This window comes from Episyrphus balteatus, chromosome 1 (assembly GCF_945859705.1).
Source record: "Episyrphus balteatus chromosome 1, idEpiBalt1.1, whole genome shotgun sequence".
Taxonomy (NCBI): Eukaryota; Metazoa; Arthropoda; class Insecta; order Diptera; family Syrphidae; genus Episyrphus; species Episyrphus balteatus.
In genome coordinates, this window is record NC_079134.1 from 95,098,400 (window position 1) to 95,116,113 (window position 17,714).

General features: G+C 31.8%; 1 protein-coding gene and 1 long non-coding RNA gene across 2 annotated transcripts; one reads left to right on the plus strand and one right to left on the minus strand.

Moving 5' to 3' along the window:
• Window positions 1-9,859: 9,859 nt before the first annotated feature.
• LOC129908684 (integrator complex subunit 9-like) lies at window positions 9,860-12,468 on the minus strand. The gene is made up of 5 exons (XM_055985372.1): window positions 12,429-12,468; window positions 12,166-12,365; window positions 11,160-11,438; window positions 10,104-10,736; window positions 9,860-10,048 (listed from the first exon to the last, which is right to left on the minus strand). Exons 1-5 carry the CDS (start codon window positions 12,466-12,468, stop codon window positions 10,031-10,033), a joined length of 1,170 nt encoding a protein of 389 aa, XP_055841347.1. The 3' UTR covers window positions 9,860-10,030.
• A 3,425-nt stretch (window positions 12,469-15,893) lies between these two features.
• LOC129905786 (uncharacterized) lies at window positions 15,894-16,829 on the plus strand. The gene is made up of 3 exons (XR_008770659.1): window positions 15,894-16,478; window positions 16,628-16,659; window positions 16,758-16,829. It is a non-coding gene; the product is annotated as an uncharacterized LOC129905786 (long non-coding RNA).
• The last annotated feature ends 885 nt before the right edge of the window (window positions 16,830-17,714 follow it).

A 17,714-nucleotide genomic window follows, 5' to 3' on the forward strand; every position in this document is an offset into this window, starting at 1 on the left:
AGAAAGCCCCCACCTTGCGGAATCTACCGAAATGTGAACATTTTGTTTCTTTAGTTTGTTTTTTTTTTTTAGTGAGGAACTAACCTCCTTACAGAAAGGGTCTGCATATTTTTTCGTTATAAATAAAATCCGCGAATGGGTCGCATGTATTTGCTCCCAAAGCAAATGTATCCTATATTTTATTCAGGACATTGTAAAATTATTTTTATTAAGAAGTAAGTAGGTACATATATAAGAAATACTTATTATCATTTTAAATGGTCTGAGGATAAGAATTAGTTGCTTTGAGAAAAATCACAAGAAAAAGTTTTAGGAGCCTTAGAGCCACTTCTTAATTTGTTTAAGAAGTAAATATGTAAAAGGTAGATACATATGTATATTATACAAGGTGATTCAGGAGGAATCGAGGAATGTGCCAAAAATGTAGAGCGTGTGGATTAGGTCGAGACAAGAAAAATATCGTACGGAAGGGGAGGGTTTATTTCGTCTCGTTTAGCGGGGAGGAGCAAATTAAAAAAAAAATGACTTAATTTGAAAAATAAATTATTAAAAATCAACGCTTAGACCAACAAAAATGTGCTATACTGTTTCGTAAAGCCAAAACCCTAGTTTAAAAAAAAAATTTAAATAAAGCCATTTTATGGTATTGTTTTTTAAAAATAATTCTCAAAATCAAAATTTTCAAAAAAAATTCAAAAAAAAGTTTTAATTAATTTTTTTTCAAATTTTAGTTAATTAAGTACTAATTTAGTTTTTCAAATTTAATGGTCTTACTTGTTTTAAGACAAAAATAGAAAACTGAATTTAAAACTATTTTGTCATTTTGGAGAAATTAACAAAAAAAAACAAAACTACTTTAAAGAAAAACCTCTTTACTTTTGGTTTTTAAGTGGCTGGACTTGTTGAAAAATTAATTTACCAAGCATATACGATACCTTTCGTCTATTATTTTTTAAACATTCAGACTTGGATAAGCCCTGAATTGATCATCATTTTTCATTGGATAACACCTGAAAACTTACCTGAGAATTTTTCTTACTGCTTCGGGGGCTACCACCGCTCATGGATTCTTGCTGTAAGGGCCTTAAGTGAATAAAACCGCAATTTTTTAATGAAAAACGAACAACAAATAATAATGTATGTACATCCCTAAAATAAATTAATGACAAGAAAATACAAATACGAAAGAAGAGAATTCAAATATGTACTATCAAATGGTATAATTCTCTTGAAACCTTTAAAAATCACAGAATACCTATGATTTAAAAACCCCTTTTTTATTATAACCTGCTTGCTTTATTGTTTTTGCATTAAAATAAAATAATTTTATTGCATTAATGCCCTTACAGCACGTTATTAACAAATTAAGTCATTTTGAAGTGAAAATTTCTTTAGTATCGTAGTGATTTGAAACAAGATGAAACGAAAACGCGACACGACTTCAACTTGTTATAACTTTTTTGTTTTAATAAATAGATGAATGAAATTTGTACTGTAGGTAGGTAATTAAATAAATTATAAATGTACAAAATTTCAATTAATTTCATATTCAAAATTCGGAGATAACGGTAAAAAGATGTTCTTTTCCAACACACGTTATATCTTTTGATCTAGTGCACATACAAATTTGATTTAACTTTAATACGCATGCTGATAACATAACCTTTTATTTGATATATCACACATAACGTAACGTGCTCTACAAGTTACAAAATCTTAAATTGAAAAAAATTTAAAAATACCTCAAAACACCTGTGGAGATCTATTGGCGATGACCAGCTACCAGTGTAGGAAGTACCATAATCTCAGTCTGGAAATTCGACATGGTTGACTTTAAAAAATTCTAACTTCTCTTGTAGACATCTTTGAAATAAGATTTATGTATCATTATATCCACTTAAAATAGAAATAATTTAAATAATTTTTATTATTTTTGTTATTTTTTTCTTCGTCATTATACAAGGTGAAACAACTGTTTATTATTATTGCTTATTAATAAGCTTTCACATGGTATAAAATTTTTTATAGATTGTTAGAGAAAAAATGCATTTAATAGAAGATACAAATACGTGTTTTTTCGCTTTTTTTATGGAAATTGATCGAGTTCAAAAAATTCTAGCTCTTTTTGTAGATGTCTCATAGACCTGATCGATATATATATTTTGAGCTAAGACAAAAAGCTTTCATATGATATAAAATTTATATAAGTTGTCATATAAAAAACATGGATTTAAAGGTGATAGAATAAAAATAGGTAGATTTTTTCAATTTTTTTCAAGAAAAATGATTTTTTAAGGTTTCACTTCTACCACGTGTGAATTGCACACATGATTTTTTTTTTTTTTTTTTAATTTGCTCCTCCCCGCTAAACGAGACGAAATAAACCCTCCCCTTCCGTACGATATTTTTCTTGTCTCGACCTAATCCACACGCTCTACATTTTTGGCACATTCCTCGATTCCTCCTGAATCACCTTGTATAATATACATATGTATCTACCTTTTACATATTTACTTCTTAAACAAATTAAGAAGTGGCTCTAAGGCTCCTAAAACTTTTTCTTGTGATTTTTCTCAAAGCAACTAATTCTTATCCTCAGACCATTTAAAATGATAATAAGTATTTCTTATATATGTACCTACTTACTTCTTAATAAAAATAATTTTACAATGTCCTGAATAAAATATAGGATACATTTGCTTTGGGAGCAAATACATGCGACCCATTCGCGGATTTTATTTATAACGAAAAAATATGCAGACCCTTTCTGTAAGGAGGTTAGTTCCTCACTAAAAAAAAAAACAAACTAAAGAAACAAAATGTTCACATTTCGGTAGATTCCGCAAGGTGGGGGCTTTCTTTAAATTTAAATAAATAAAAATAACCAGCCAATAGAAATTACTTTTCAAATACATATTTAAAAATGTTCAGACCTACAAAAAAAAAATTCAAATTTCTTATTGGTGATTGCCAGTGTTGCCACAAGCTGAAATGAAAAGTCGCTAGGCCAACCCCTAAAAGTCGCTAGATTGGCTGAAATTCTGGAGACAAAAAGTCGCTAGAAGTCGCTAGAAAAAAATTGTAAAATAAAGCTCAACAAAAATTTATTTTTGAATAACTTTATTTTTTTTTTTTTTTCAAAAATTCAAACTTATTCAACAGCATTATTTTTAAATATATTTGTTTTTAAAACCATTTCTGGTAGTTCATAGGTATGACAGTTTTTGTTAAGTCATTTAAGCTGATTTCGAATAAGAATAATAGAATTTAAAGTTTTTGTTGACAATTTATTACAATTACAGTATTGGAATTACGAAAATGAAAATGTCAAATTAATATAAATGCCAGGGATATACAATTACCTGTGCTGTTATATAATAAAAATAGTATTTACGTTTCACAACTCAGAAATGCTTGGCTTCAAAAGTCGTTAGAAAAGTCGCTAGAAATAATCTAGCGACACCAAAATATTTTTTGTCGCGGAAGAAGTTGAAATGTCGCTAGATCTAGCGACAAAGTCGCTAGAATGGCATCCCTGGTGATTGCTTCGATAAATAAATAACAAAAATGAAACTCCCCCACCAAATTGAAACAACTGAAACTGAAATACAAATTTGTTTATTTTTTTTAAATAATTTTTAGTATGTCTCTGACCTCTTTAGCAAGGGGTGGTGCTGCGTCTTTTTTTCTTAAGTAGGTACTGTAATATGTCAAGTTATTAGATTGGTAGAATTACTTTTGACTTAAAATCTTGCTTGATAGTTTAAAAACTTACATGAGAAGTCTTAAAAATTTTTTTAAACAAAAAAGGTGGGTTGTCAGAGCGGTAGCGGGTTGCGTTGCGACCCGTGGAATACCTTAAGCTCCACATATAAGGCTTGGTGGTAGCACCTTCAATTTGCCGTTGTCCTTTAACATCTCGAACTTATTGCGCTAAGAAATCATGTTATGATGTTATAAAACGTTTTTTGTAGGTACCTACATAATTTCATAGTAGGCACCTAGAAGATACACTCGGGCGAATGCGTGCTTTTATTGTTAGACCGAGAGTCCATTCAATCACAGCAATATTGCAATTAGCTTCATTTATATACCAATAATTATTTTACCGGCATGTAGAATATTTTACGGGAAAAAAGAATTCTACATATTTTTTTGTTAAAAAAAACCCATACAACGTCTCATAAAGCAAAGTTTCAAGTTTGAAGTACATCTACTGATGCGGGGTACTTACATTAAAAAAATGTAAACTCACATAAAACTCCTTCAAAAATTTCAACCCCACAGATGCACGGACAGTATCTACCTAAATCTCGAAAAAAAATTTCCACATAATATCAGAACCTACAAGGTCCACAAAAGCCCAAATGTACATTATTTTGACCAGTTTAGTTGCCTCAAAGGGAAGCATATCCCTCCAGTTTTATTTCTTTTCTTCTCTAAAATTATTCCTACAAACATGAGTTGTCAAACCCATGTACATATACATCTGACCTGAGACCTCTTTTTCGTATTCATACATATTCTCTGAAACCTCATCAAAAAAAATTTCAACCAATCTCATCTTCTCCCTGGTTTATTTATTAATGTTTGACCAATCTGATTACACATCGTCGGTCCAAAGGAAAAACTCACTAACTACATAGGATTTCAGTAGCACTTAGTGAGTTTTTCCTTTGAACCGACGACATCTTCCCTTCAAGCAAGAAAACTGAGTTCAACAAAGAAACTCCGACCTCAGACCGCGAAAATCGGGCTTGCACTCACACACTTGCAACTTTTTGTGTATGAACACAAAGTCGAACGAGAATCGAGGTGAAAAATGAGAAAAGGAAAAGAAAGACAAGGCCAACAAGAGCCAAAGCGTCATTTTGTTATTTTTTGTTGAAGTGTTTGGTCGCGTGTGTCTCGTGTCTCGTGTCGTTGTTTGTATAATGTTAGTTTATTAATTATAAACAATTTTATTAAATTATAAACAATATGGAAAACAAAAAAGGTATGTTTTATATATCGCTCAAAGTGTTTGGGTTAAAATGTTGTTTCTTCTTGTGTTGTAGATGTAATCTCTAATGATGAAGAAAAATCTAGAAGGTGAAACATGCGATTGGGTATCTAAAAAAACACCAACAACAGCAGCAGCATCAAATGAAATAAAATGAAAAAAAAATGTATTGTATTTATTGTGAAAATTTCGTTTGCCAAAATAAAATAAAAAATAAAACAGTTTCAGTGAAAAAAAAATAAATCTTGTTCTTTTTTTGGTCGCAAATGCGAAATGTATAATTTCCATACCTCTTTCTGGTAGGTTTTCGCTGCTCCGGCTCAGGTCCGCCTTCGGCTCCGTTTTCTCGGAATGGAGATTTTCACCACACCAATACATATGCAATCGACTTCGCGGTGATTATAATTTCCATACTAATTTGAGCCGCCTTCGGACCAGTTTCTGATCCGAAGTCGGACTCAGCTCCGCCTCAGGCGGAGCGGATTCGGACCGAGGTCGGACCTGTTTGCTTGAAGGGTTGTGTTTCATTATTGTCATTATTTCACAACGTTCCTCTTACTGTTGCCAGATCAAAAACAACACAAAAAAAAGTTCGTATTATTTGAATTCGTAACATCGTTACACGTATAATAGTCGTGCGTATCATAGTTTTGCGTTTCATCGTTACTAATTCCTAATCCTTATCTTTGAGATAACAGAATAACTCATCATGGATTGTGGGTGTTTTTTGACCAAAAATTTTGTCAGTTTGTATGATTTGGAATACTGATTTTACTAAAAGGAAAAATAAGCTAATATTATTATTTTTAACAATTTCCTATTCTATACTTTTACAAATAAATGCTTTTGGTCTACTCAAGTCATATCTAATCATCTTAGGTATGATTCTAGAATTTCGAGAAGTTTGTGCATCAAAGATAGGCGAGCATCAAGATTTGGAGTTAAGCGCACAAAATTTAGAATTTAGCTATTAGGGAGTAGGTCAAAACTCCAAAAATGATTCATCAATCGATTCATCATTCTTGTTAGGTATATTATATTAAGAAAATACATACCTGTTTTATTTCCAAGATTTAACTACATATATTGGATATTTAACTTGCACAAAATAAATAAAATATAAACTATAAAAAATAACACATTTATTGGAATATAAATTTCGTTGAACGGGGCAGTCTATTGAAACACTACATATTTTGGCGTCCTAAAAAGAAAATTCCAGAAGCTGAGTATCATGCCTTCTATAAACCTTTCCAGATGCTACATTTTGTACACCTGTAAAGCTTTATAAGAATAAAATTGTTATCATGATAAGCTTTTAATGACCTCTGTCGTGGATTCCTATAGGATTAAATGCTTCTCGACATCGTTATAGTGTGCTTATAGATAATTTTCTCATCACACCTATAATCCCACTATAAGATACTCCTAAAAAGTTTTTTAGAAGTATAAATATCAGCGTTTACTGATAATTTTTTTACCGTGGGTAGTATACCAGCCTTATAGGTGCGAATAGCCCTTTAGACTTGAAACCCGTAAGCAAAAATGTTAGTTGGGTATACATACTAACATTTTCTTGTATATAAACCTGATCTGCGGTTCAGTTGACTCTCACTCGATCCACAACTGTACAACCCACTCAAAGTTGAACCTGGTTCAAGAGTGACAAGAGTTAACTCGAGTTCAGCTGATCCGTGGGTTAACCCTCACTTTGTACAACTGGCCCTTAAGGAAAGCAAGAAAACGGAGTTCAGAAAAGACACTCCGACCTCCGACCGCGAAAGACGGGGTTGCACTCACACACTTGCAACTTTTTGTATATGAACACAAAGTCGAAGGAGAAATCGTTGTGAAAAAAACCAATACATATAAAATCGACTCCGCGGTGATTCTAATTTCCATACTAATTTGAGCCGCCTTCGGACCAGTTTCTGCCTCGAAGTCGGACTCAGCTCCGCCTAAGGCAGAACGGATTCAGACCTAGGTCGGACTCGTTTTCTTAAAGGGCTAAAACATTGTAACGCCATATACATGGATAGGGGTCGCTGCCTTCCTTTTTCAGTGCGAGTCCGGTTCCGCAGCTGTAAATAAACACGCTTCCCTTCAAGCAAACAAGTCCGACCTCGGTTCGAATGCGCTCCGCCTCAGGCGGAGCTGAGTCCCACTACGTCTCAGAAACGGGTCCAAAGCCGGCTCAAATTAGTATGGAAATTATAATCACCGCGCAGTCGATTGCATATGTATTGGTGTGGTGAAAATCTCCATTCCGAGAAAACGGAGCCGAAGTCGGAATGAATGACGTCTGGCATTGGAATGGAAAAAAATGGCGCTTGACTTTCGGAAGCATTTGCCCTTCAAGCAAGAAAACGGAGTTCAGAAAAAACACTCCGACCGAGAAAAACGGGGTTGCATTCACACACGCAACTTTTTGTGTATGAACACAAAGTCGAAGGAGAAATCGTGGTGAAAAAACCAATACATATAAAATCGGCTCCGCGGCTATTATAATTTCCATACTAATTTGAGCCACCGTGGGACCCGTTTCGTAGTCGAGGTCGGATTCAGGTGGAGCGGATTCGGACTGAGGTCGGACTCGTTTGCTTGAAGGGATTGTATACAGGGTGATTCAGGAGTAATGTGCCAAAAAGCTAGAGAGCGTAGGTTAGGTCAAAATAAGAAAAAAATCGTATGGGAGGGGGGTCTATTCCCCCCCGTTTGGCCGGGAGGGGCAATTTTCTAAAAAATTGACTTAATTTGGAAAAAAATTATTAAAAATCAACGGTTTTACCTACAACAACGTGTTATATATTTTTGTCAAGCCAAAACCTCTTCTTTTATTTTGTTTTAAAAAAAAAGCTGTTGTTTGAAATAGTTTTTGAAAAATTAATTTTGGAAAAAAAATTTGAAAGAAAAATTTTTTTTGAACTAATTTTTCTTAAAATTAATGTAATTAGGTTCTAATTTAGTTTCTTAAATGCGATGCTCTAATTTGTTTTTAAACAAAAACAGAGAACCAGATGCAAGAATGTCTTGTCGTTTTTGAAAAATAAAAATAAAACAAACACGACTTTTTTCTAAGAAAAACCATTTTTTGTATTTTACGTGGAAGGACTTGTAGGTAAATTGATTTATAAAACTTTAACCCTTTTTTAATTATTTTTTTTTTAGCCTGGAAGTTTATTAGGGTACAAAAAGTTACATAGTATTAAGATGAAAATGAATTAGTCCTTTTTTCATTAATTAAGCCTGAAAGACCACTGACCGGTTATTTTTTCTTATCACGACCCCATGGGGTCGCTTGCTGCCGATAATTTCTACCTGATAAAGCGTAAGGTCAATTAAACCACAATTTTTGCTTAATGAAAAACAAAAAAATTTGGGACCCAATGATAAATAAAATCCCACACAGTTTGGTTAAGTAACTATTTCCAGTTTGAATTTTTACTCATCAACACGATGTACAGATACTCTTGGGAAGAATTAACGGACATACACTTCTGCTATGGTTTAGCTAATGGTCGAGATCGTGAAGCCGAAAGACTAGCCCTTCAAGCAAATAAGCCTGACCTCAGTCCGAATCCGCTCCGCCTCAGGTGGAGCTGAGTCCGACTTCGGCTCAGAAACGGGTCCGAAGGCGGCTCAAATTAGTATGGAAATTATAATCACCGCGAAGTCGATTGCATATGTATGGGTGTGGTGAAAATCTCCATTCCGAGAAAACGGAGCCGAAGGCGGACCTGAGTCGGAGCAGCGAAAACCTACCAGAAAGAGGAATAAAAAAGAGATGACGTTTCGCATTTGCGACCAAAAAAAGAACAAGATTTATTTTTTTTACACTGAAACTGTTTTATTTTTTATTTTATTTTGGCAAACGAAATTTTCACAATAAATACAGTATAAGATACAATACATTTTTTCATTTTATTTTATTTGTTGCTGCTGCTGTTGTTGGTGTTTCTTTAGATGCCCAATCGCATGTTTCACCTTGTGCCTTTTTCTTCATCATTAGAGATTACATCTACAACACAAGCAGAAACACATCACTTTAATCCAAACACTTTGAGCGATATATACAACATACCTTTTTTTGTTTCCATATTGTTTATAATTTGATATAATTGTTTATAATTATACTAATATTATACTTACAACGACACGAGACACGACGCGACGCGACTATACACTTCAACGAAACATAACAAAATGACGCTTTTGCTCTTGTTTTCTATGTCTGTTTCATTTTTTTTTTCCATTTCTCACTTTTCACCACGATTCTCGTTCGACTTTAGCCGTTTTTTATTATCACTTGATCTATATAGATCATTAATTAAAATGTATTACAACAACTACATGAGATCTTGCTTTTCATCAGGATCACGAATCGTGATCTTGCTTTTCATCAGGATCACGAATCGTGATCTTGGAAGATCTCATGTAGTTGTTGTAATACATTTTAACTAATGATCTATATGGATCAAGTGATAATAAAAAACGGCTTTTGTGTTCATACACAAAAACTTGCAAGTGTGTGAGTGCAACCCCGATTTTCGCGTTCTGAGGTCGGAGTGTCTTTGTTGAACTCAGTTTTCTTGCTTGAAGGGAAGCTGAAGATTTCCCAAAAGGAGGTGTCCTAGTCGTGGCACCTTTTCCAGAACCCACCGAATACTGAGAGAGTACGGAGTGCTAGAATGTCGAAGCAGCGAAAGACCACTTACCGAGGAATCAGTTGCCGCTAACGAAAGAATTTTGGATTTGGTGGATCATAATCCCTCTACCCTTCAAGCAAACAAGTCCGACCTCGGTCCGAATCCCCTCCGCCTGTTTATCAATTTTGTTCACTGAAAATTTTTTTTTTTTTAATTTTAATGTTTTTTTAACAAAAGAAATTACAATAAATACAATATTAAAATAAATATTAAATAAAATAAATCTTTTCATTTGTTGTTGCTGCTGCTGTTGGTGAACCTATGGAAGTCCAGTATTCCCTCCACTTAGTGAATACACGGTTGATTCCTTTGTTGATACCTCCTACTGATTCGTTTTTCTCTAGAAAGATATTGATTAAACAATGATCAGGAGATATATTAATGTTATTAAATACCTGCTGTCGATTCCCAGTCATTCGCATCACATCCGGATGCATTGGTGTACCTTCGGGTAAAGGTGTTGGTTTTTTTCCCAATGTAAATTGAGTTTGCATGTGGTGCACTCGGCCGGGTGGTTTTTGAGGATGTGCATATTGCTGCTGCACACATTTCATTAAGGAATCTCTCAATTTCAGTCTCAACGACTGCTTACCCCCACACACAATATGCGTTGAGTTTTCATCAATTTTAATTATCGTATCTTCACTTGGTATGCTTATCGTTAATACACCTCCAATTCGTTCTGTTTTAATATCTGTTATTTCATCTTGCGCCAATTTCTTCATAAACAAATCTATATCGACTCCTACATATTCATATTTAACTTTCTTTAGAACTTCTTCACGTTTAGGTGGATGTAGAGTTGTGCCAGTACTTGTATTTGCTTTACTATCCGATTCATCATCACATGGAGCAATATTATGTACTTTATCTTCGACTTCAGGAATTCCAGTTAATGTGGATATTGTCACACCGGGAGTTATTTCACGAGAAACAATTTTTGATGCTAATTCAGATGCAAAGGACTTTGCACATGAGAGCGACCAACGAATGAACGAATGGACGAACAAACGAGATTTAACACATTTCTACGACTCAATTTCAAACAAAAAATGATTCAAATTATAAGAAACCAATTCATACTAATGTTAGAATACTAAAATTTGCATTTTGTTTGCTAAAATAAGAAAAAATTGTAAAAACAATTTGGTAGTTACGAATTGCAGTTTGGTTGCTACGAATTGTCAAACTCTATTCGCGTTCCACATACCATCCACACTACAACGAATAAATTGTTCGCGCGCGACTTAACCTCAAAATTACTCTTGTTTTTGTTTTCTATTCTGGTCATGGCTGCGGACAACATGGAGAAAAGGGTAATTACAAATTAAATAAAAACACAAATAATTTTTTAAATATCATGAATATTCATATGACTTAAATATTTATAGGAATTTGACGAAAAACTAATTTTGGAATTTCTTCATAAACAAATCTATATCGACTCCTACATATTCATATTTAACTTTCTTTAGAACTTCTTCACGTTTAGGTAGATGTAGAGTTGTGCCAGCACTTGTATTTGCTTTACTATCCGATTCATCATCACATGGAGCAATATTATGTACTTTATCTTCGACTTCAGGAATTCCAGTTAATGTGGATATTGTCACACCGGGAGTTATTTCACGAGAAACAATTTTTGATGCTAATTCAGATGCAAAGGACTTTGCACATGAGAGCGACCAACGAATGAACGAATGGACGAACAAACGAGATTTAACACATTTCTACGACTCAATTTCAAACAAAAAATGATTCAAATTATAAGAAACCAATTCATACTAATGTTAGAATACTAAAATTTGCATTTTGTTTGCTAAAATAAGAAAAAATTGTAAAAACAATTTGGTAGTTACGAATTGCAGTTTGGTTGCTACGAATTGTCAAACTCTATTCGCGTTCCACATACCATCCACACTACAACGAATAAATTGTTCGCGCGCGACTTAACCTCAAAATTACTCTTGTTTTTGTTTTCTATTCTGGTCATGGCTGCGGACAACATGGAGAAAAGGGTAATTACAAATTAAATAAAAACACAAATAATTTTTTAAATATCATGAATATTCATATGACTTAAATATTTATAGGAATTTGACGAAAAACTAATTTTGGAAGTTGAAGCCAATCCAGCTTTGTACAACAAAAGCGAACGTTCCTACGATTCTATTTCACTTTTTTTTTTGAGTACACATCTTTGAACCCAATTGACAATTCGTAGCTGTCTGCGAATTGAAATATTAACTCATGTGAAAGATATGTCAAAATATGGGACCATCCACAGTTCGCAGTTCGTAGTTCGTAGCTCATGTGCAAAGTCCTTAAGATAGACTCGATCCATTTTTCGTTTGAGTGGCAATCGAATGATTCCGCCACATTTGAAAGTGATGATTTTCTTGTCCTAAAAATGAAGCAATTAGCAGAATTTATATGACCTTTCAATATGAGTATTACCGGTTGTTCAATATAAAGTTGTGGAGCAATTGGATGCGGTTTTGTATAGTTTTCAGGAATAACCAAGACACTAGGTTTTAGTTCCTTAATCAGCTTGTTTGCTTGTTGATAGTTCAGTGACGTATCGATGGGACAATAGAATGCCTTCATGGACAAGGGTTGGAAAGGAGCCAGCACTTGAAGATATGGGAAGTCAGGTTCTAAAAAAATAAATACAAATCAATTAAAATATTGGAAGATCCAAAAAGTATTCATCATAGAACCTGTATAAATGATTGAATTATTCGGATTTGAACCCCACATTTCAATAAAGTGGACCGCATCGCCAAATCTCAAACTCGGATGACCACAGAACACGACACATGGCTAGAAGAGAAGCAATTAAATAGGAATTATTTGTGTATGGGTCCAAATCATGGAGGTGGAATATTGATATCCAGGTATTGTTTTAAATCAAAACAACATTTAATTAGAGATTTTGTCTTATTTACCAATTCAAATAATTGCAACGCACCTATGAATATAATGTTTCCGTTAGAAAAGTTTCCATTGGTTCCCGGACATGTACATAAGTTAAATTGGGTTATTTTTTATACATTGATAAAAATTGTCCCAAGAAAAATGACGAATCGTACCAAAATTTCATAAAGTGTGAATATTTTAATCATTTAACGTACAAATCGTGCTGCAAGAAGTTTTGTGAGTTGATATTATATAGATTTATCATTCCACACCAATGACAAATGGATAAATATACCTATTATATGTATGTTATATGGGCCAAAATACTATTTAATACCTAAAATGTTGTCACTTGGGTCCCTTGTTAGAAAAACTATATGGTGCGTGAGTTATAAAATCAACACTACAATCCTTTTCATCAGAATTGGTACACAACTTTTCAAATGTTCATTAACCGTTTGTCCCCAATATTGGTGCGTGACCTAACAAAGTTTTATTGTTTTTTGATAGTTTAAGATGTTAGAAAAAGCAACGACTAAAATTATTTCAAAATTGTTTTTCTTGTAAAGTATTTTTTGAGGAAAAATTAACTTATTTTTTTCTAAATCAGAATAGGTACACCGTTGTTATCTTTAATGTTTTTGTGGATTTCGATGAAATTTACCATTAAAACAAATAACTGGACTTTCCAAAGTCTAATTTAATAATCATACTACCATTTTGAAAAACATGGATGGATTAAAATCGCTAAATAAAACACCTTAAGAAATAAAACAAACACTGAAGGATCCACCAGTACTGGTATGGTTAAAAAAAATTACGAATTGTGAATGTGCTCTTTCCAGACTTCAGATACAAACATTCTGGGGGTAAAAAAAATGAATGGTGGAAAAAAAGGCAAAAAAAACACTCTTAGACGAGTAAATTTTTAAATGTGCTACCAGTTTTGGGGAATTAACGACAAGAATAAAAGTGAAAACCAGTTGTTATTTGTAATTTTAGGACAGTAAATAGAATGGTCATTAGTCTCAATCTTCTAAAATGGCTGAATTTTGAAAAGACACCATCACTAAACCAAGAACAGAATTGGATTAAGGTTTTTGAAATCCCTAATCACATGAAAAGTTGAGTGGCATTTCTTTTTATTTTTGGATTAATTAAAATTTAATTTTGATGTCCATGGTGAGTTAAACTATCAGTTTAACATTTCGCGAAAGAAAAAACGATTTTGTGACCAACTTGATTTTTAAAAAAGAAGTTTTAAGGCATGGAAGAAAGTTATCTATTACGATAATACTAATAATTAATTTCAAACGTGAAGAATGGTCACAATTATTTGTAAATGTAAATGCAATGCAAATTATAATAATAATAATAATAATTTTAGCTATATGCCTGTAAGACCTTAGGTTTTTTTAATTGCATACTGCACGGCACTAGTTAGAAGGAATAGAAAGATAGGAAAGAATTTTTTTTCGTTGGTACAGTGAATTGAGAATAAGATGATTATTATCTCATATAATCCCACTGGTGGCTTCCAAGCTGGGGGATAAAGAAAAGAATGCTGCCTGAGGTAGGGCTCGAACCCACACCTCCAGGTTAGCAGTCAAGCACTACATCCACTGCACTATTGCCACCCGCAAATTGCAAAAATGAATATGAAAAGGATGTTTTTTCTTAGTTTATGTATTAAATTCAACTAATAATAATAATGTTAAGACGAAAATGTCTTTTCCACTGTGATTTGAGTCGCTGGGACGAAAAACAAAACCAATGAGATTTCGAATGTTTCAGGAGACCGATGTTCTAATTAGGTAATACATTTGCATATGAGATTTATTTTTTTCTCTCAGCGATAAATCTCACTGGTTGACCAAAACATAAAAAAATACAAAATAATGGTTTTTCTCAGACTTTGACCGAAATTTTTATTTTTTTTAAATAAATATTGCAAATGGCAACAAATAAGAGTTATTAAGAAACCTTTCAATAGATTGAGATTTGTTTCTGATCTCTGATAAGAAGCATTTTTTTTTGTAGAAATTGGTCTCTGAACCATGAAATAAGGTTATATTGATTTATTTAAGAACTACTAGCTTAATATGAGGCGTTCTGATAGGCGTATAAAGTTTTTCGATAAAAGATCCTTTTGCGACTTCTTAAACGATTTGTGAGGAGCTTAATCTGCTTTCAACATCAAGTACAGTAAGAAAGGGTTTGTTGAGAGATTTGGTCTTTATGTCTTTCGGCTCGGAAAAAGGCCATTTCTTTATACTAAGCATTGTCTAAAAAGGTAAGCAATGAAAGGATCTTAAGAAACACTTTAAATAAAAAAAAAATACAATTACGGTAACAAAACGGAAAAAAAGGTGCTAACGTACTTGTAGCTTTGAAAAATTACTGGGTGCATATTCATAGTTTTATTTTAATTAAATTGACCAAGTCCAAGCTTCGTTGGTGCCAAGCAGCTTTCAAAAACAAAGGTTACTGAACAAAATATAAACTTTGAACATTAACATTAAAAAATCCGGTAAGTTTATCACAGCCTAAATTCTGTTCCAGTTTTGTGTTATAACATGTCAATTGATGAAAATGACAAAAAAATCCGGAATGTTTTTAGCAGCACTGTACACTGAAAAAAGTATTATTCTTAAAAACTATGAATCTCGTTCATAAACCAAAATTCATACATTTTTAAGAAAAATTCATTAAATTTAAGCACAAATTCTTAAAAAAAAAGTTTAGTTTTAAGAAAGATTCATAAAATTTAAGAATCAGTTTTCATAAAAATTTTCCTATGGAAAATATTTTTATGAATTTTTTTTAAGAACAAATACCTAGGTTTATGAATAAATTCATAAACTTCAAGCTTCAATTGGAAAGAATATTTTGCTGAATCTTAGAATCTGGACATACTTTAATGAATGAAATTTACTATTATTTTCCATTCAGTTGTATTTTGAGTTAAAATGATTTTTAAAATTGACTTTTTTCCCTTCTAAAATTGAAAAAATTCATTTTCTCAATTACATTTGTAAGAAGTTCATAAATTTTGTGTTTTTAAGTATTTTTTCTTAAAATGAATGTATTTTTTCATTAATCGATAAACAACGAATATTTTACCGTTATCCTGTATTTGGAATTAAGAACTTATTCTTAAAATTTAAGAATCTGTTCATACTTTTTATGATCAAAATTCATATTTTTCCAAAATTTAAGAATTAATTCATTAAATATTATGAAAGTATACATATAATTTATGAAAAAATTCTTACGTTGTGAGTTTTTAAGTATATTTTCTTAAAGTCTATGTATTTTTTCATCAATCTACAAAATAATAACTGTTGTTCTGGATCTATGCCTTAGAAAGATTTCTTTGAGGATTTAATTTAAAATCTGATATTCAAAGTCGACGGTAGTTGCCGAAACAAGCTATAAAAGTTTGTGAATAAAAGACAATATTTATTATAGTGTTAACCATTTTAACCACGTAGACAATTTTGAAGATTATAAGTATATTTCAACAGTGTAAAATATTGTTGGTTGCTGTTGCCTCTTTTCCATATACTCAGATAAGTATAAAAACATATAATGTTAAAAATTGCTTTCTTTTATTTATTAAATGTATTTTATTTCTTTTTGTTAGGTATAGGTGCATATTTAAAAAGTGAAAATCGTAATTTGATTTGTTTCTGAAATATGGTGGCACGTAGGTACATAATCTTCAACTTTGGACCGGCAAAAGTGGAAAAATCAACACAAAATAAAAACCATATTAAAGGCAGGCGGTTCTCAACAAATGCTGTACACTTGAAATTGTCATTGCAAACTAAAGCAAAACATTGAATTTAGTAAGTGTTTCATTTTATTTTATTTCTCTAAATATTTAAATTTTGTTTTAACTTAATACTATCAACATTTCTCATAGGTACCTAAATTCTTTATATTTTTATCTTTCCCCAACTTATTCAATTTTGTATTGTTTTTTTTTTTTTTTCAGCTCAAGAGTCTAATGCTGCCGATTACAATAAGGTAAGAATAGGATAATTTAACCTTCTAGCTTTTTCGATTTTTTAAACCAAATACTACATATTCATTTTACTAATACAAACTTTTTTCTATCTTTCCAGATGATGCATCCATTAAAAAAGTAAAATTAAGTTAAAAATTAAATTTATAGTGAAATGTATAGTGATAGTGATCAATAAAACATTTTTATAACGTTTAAACTTAATAATTTATTTTATTTTTACAGTTTCATTTCTTTGTTTTAGATTTTGGATTGTTTTCTTTTGCTGTTTGTTTGATTGGAATACAATTTTTTTCAGGAACAAATTAAATACTTGGAATGGTAATGTATATTATATGCATCTATATAAATAAATGCACACATTTTAATGAAAAGTGTATTATACTTTATGAAAACAATCATAAAACTTTAAGAAAAATTCATAGTTTTTATGATTTTTTTCATAAAATTTAAGCAATATTTCATTCAAATTTTTACGGAGTTTATGAAAAAAATCATAAAATTTAAGAAATAATCTTAAAATGTAAGAAACTTTTCTTAAACTTTGTTCTTAAATTATAAGAAATAATTCTTAAATTGTATGAATTTTTCTTAAAATCTAAGAAACTTTTCTTAAACATTTTCAAAAATTTTCGAATTCGTGTATGAACAGAATTCATAAAATTTAAGAACTTATTCTTAATTTTTAAGAAATATTCATTCCCTTATGAATTTGTTCTTAAAAAGATTCTTAAATTTAATGAATTTTTACATTGGCTCATTTGCCATGAATTTTTACATTAATTTAATGTACAAATTCATTAATTTTATGTACCTTTTTGGTTCAGTGTAGAAGACCCAAATTTTTGGAATTTTTCTCCTCTCCGAATCCCCTCCGCCTCAGACGGAGCTGAGTCCGACTTCGACTCAGAAATGGGTCCGAAGGTGGCTCAAATTAGTATGGAAATTATAATCACCGCGGAGTCGATTTTATATGTATTGGTTTTTTCACCACGATTTCTCCTTCGACTTTGTGTTCATACACAAAAAGTGTCAAGTGGGTGAGTGCAACCCCGTT

Excerpts from the sequence above, each read along its gene's own strand:
- LOC129908684 (XM_055985372.1), bottom strand. The coding sequence starts at position 12,468 with ATGTGGGGTTCAAATCCGAATAATTCAATCATTTATACAG. Across the intron at positions 12,366-12,428 it reads TAATTCAATCATTTATACAG|AACCTGACTTCCCATATCTT; the intron begins GTTCTATGATGA and ends TTATTTTTTTAG. Across the intron at positions 11,439-12,165 it reads AACTTTATATTGAACAACCG|AAATGTGTTAAATCTCGTTT; the intron begins GTAATACTCATA and ends ATTGAGTCGTAG.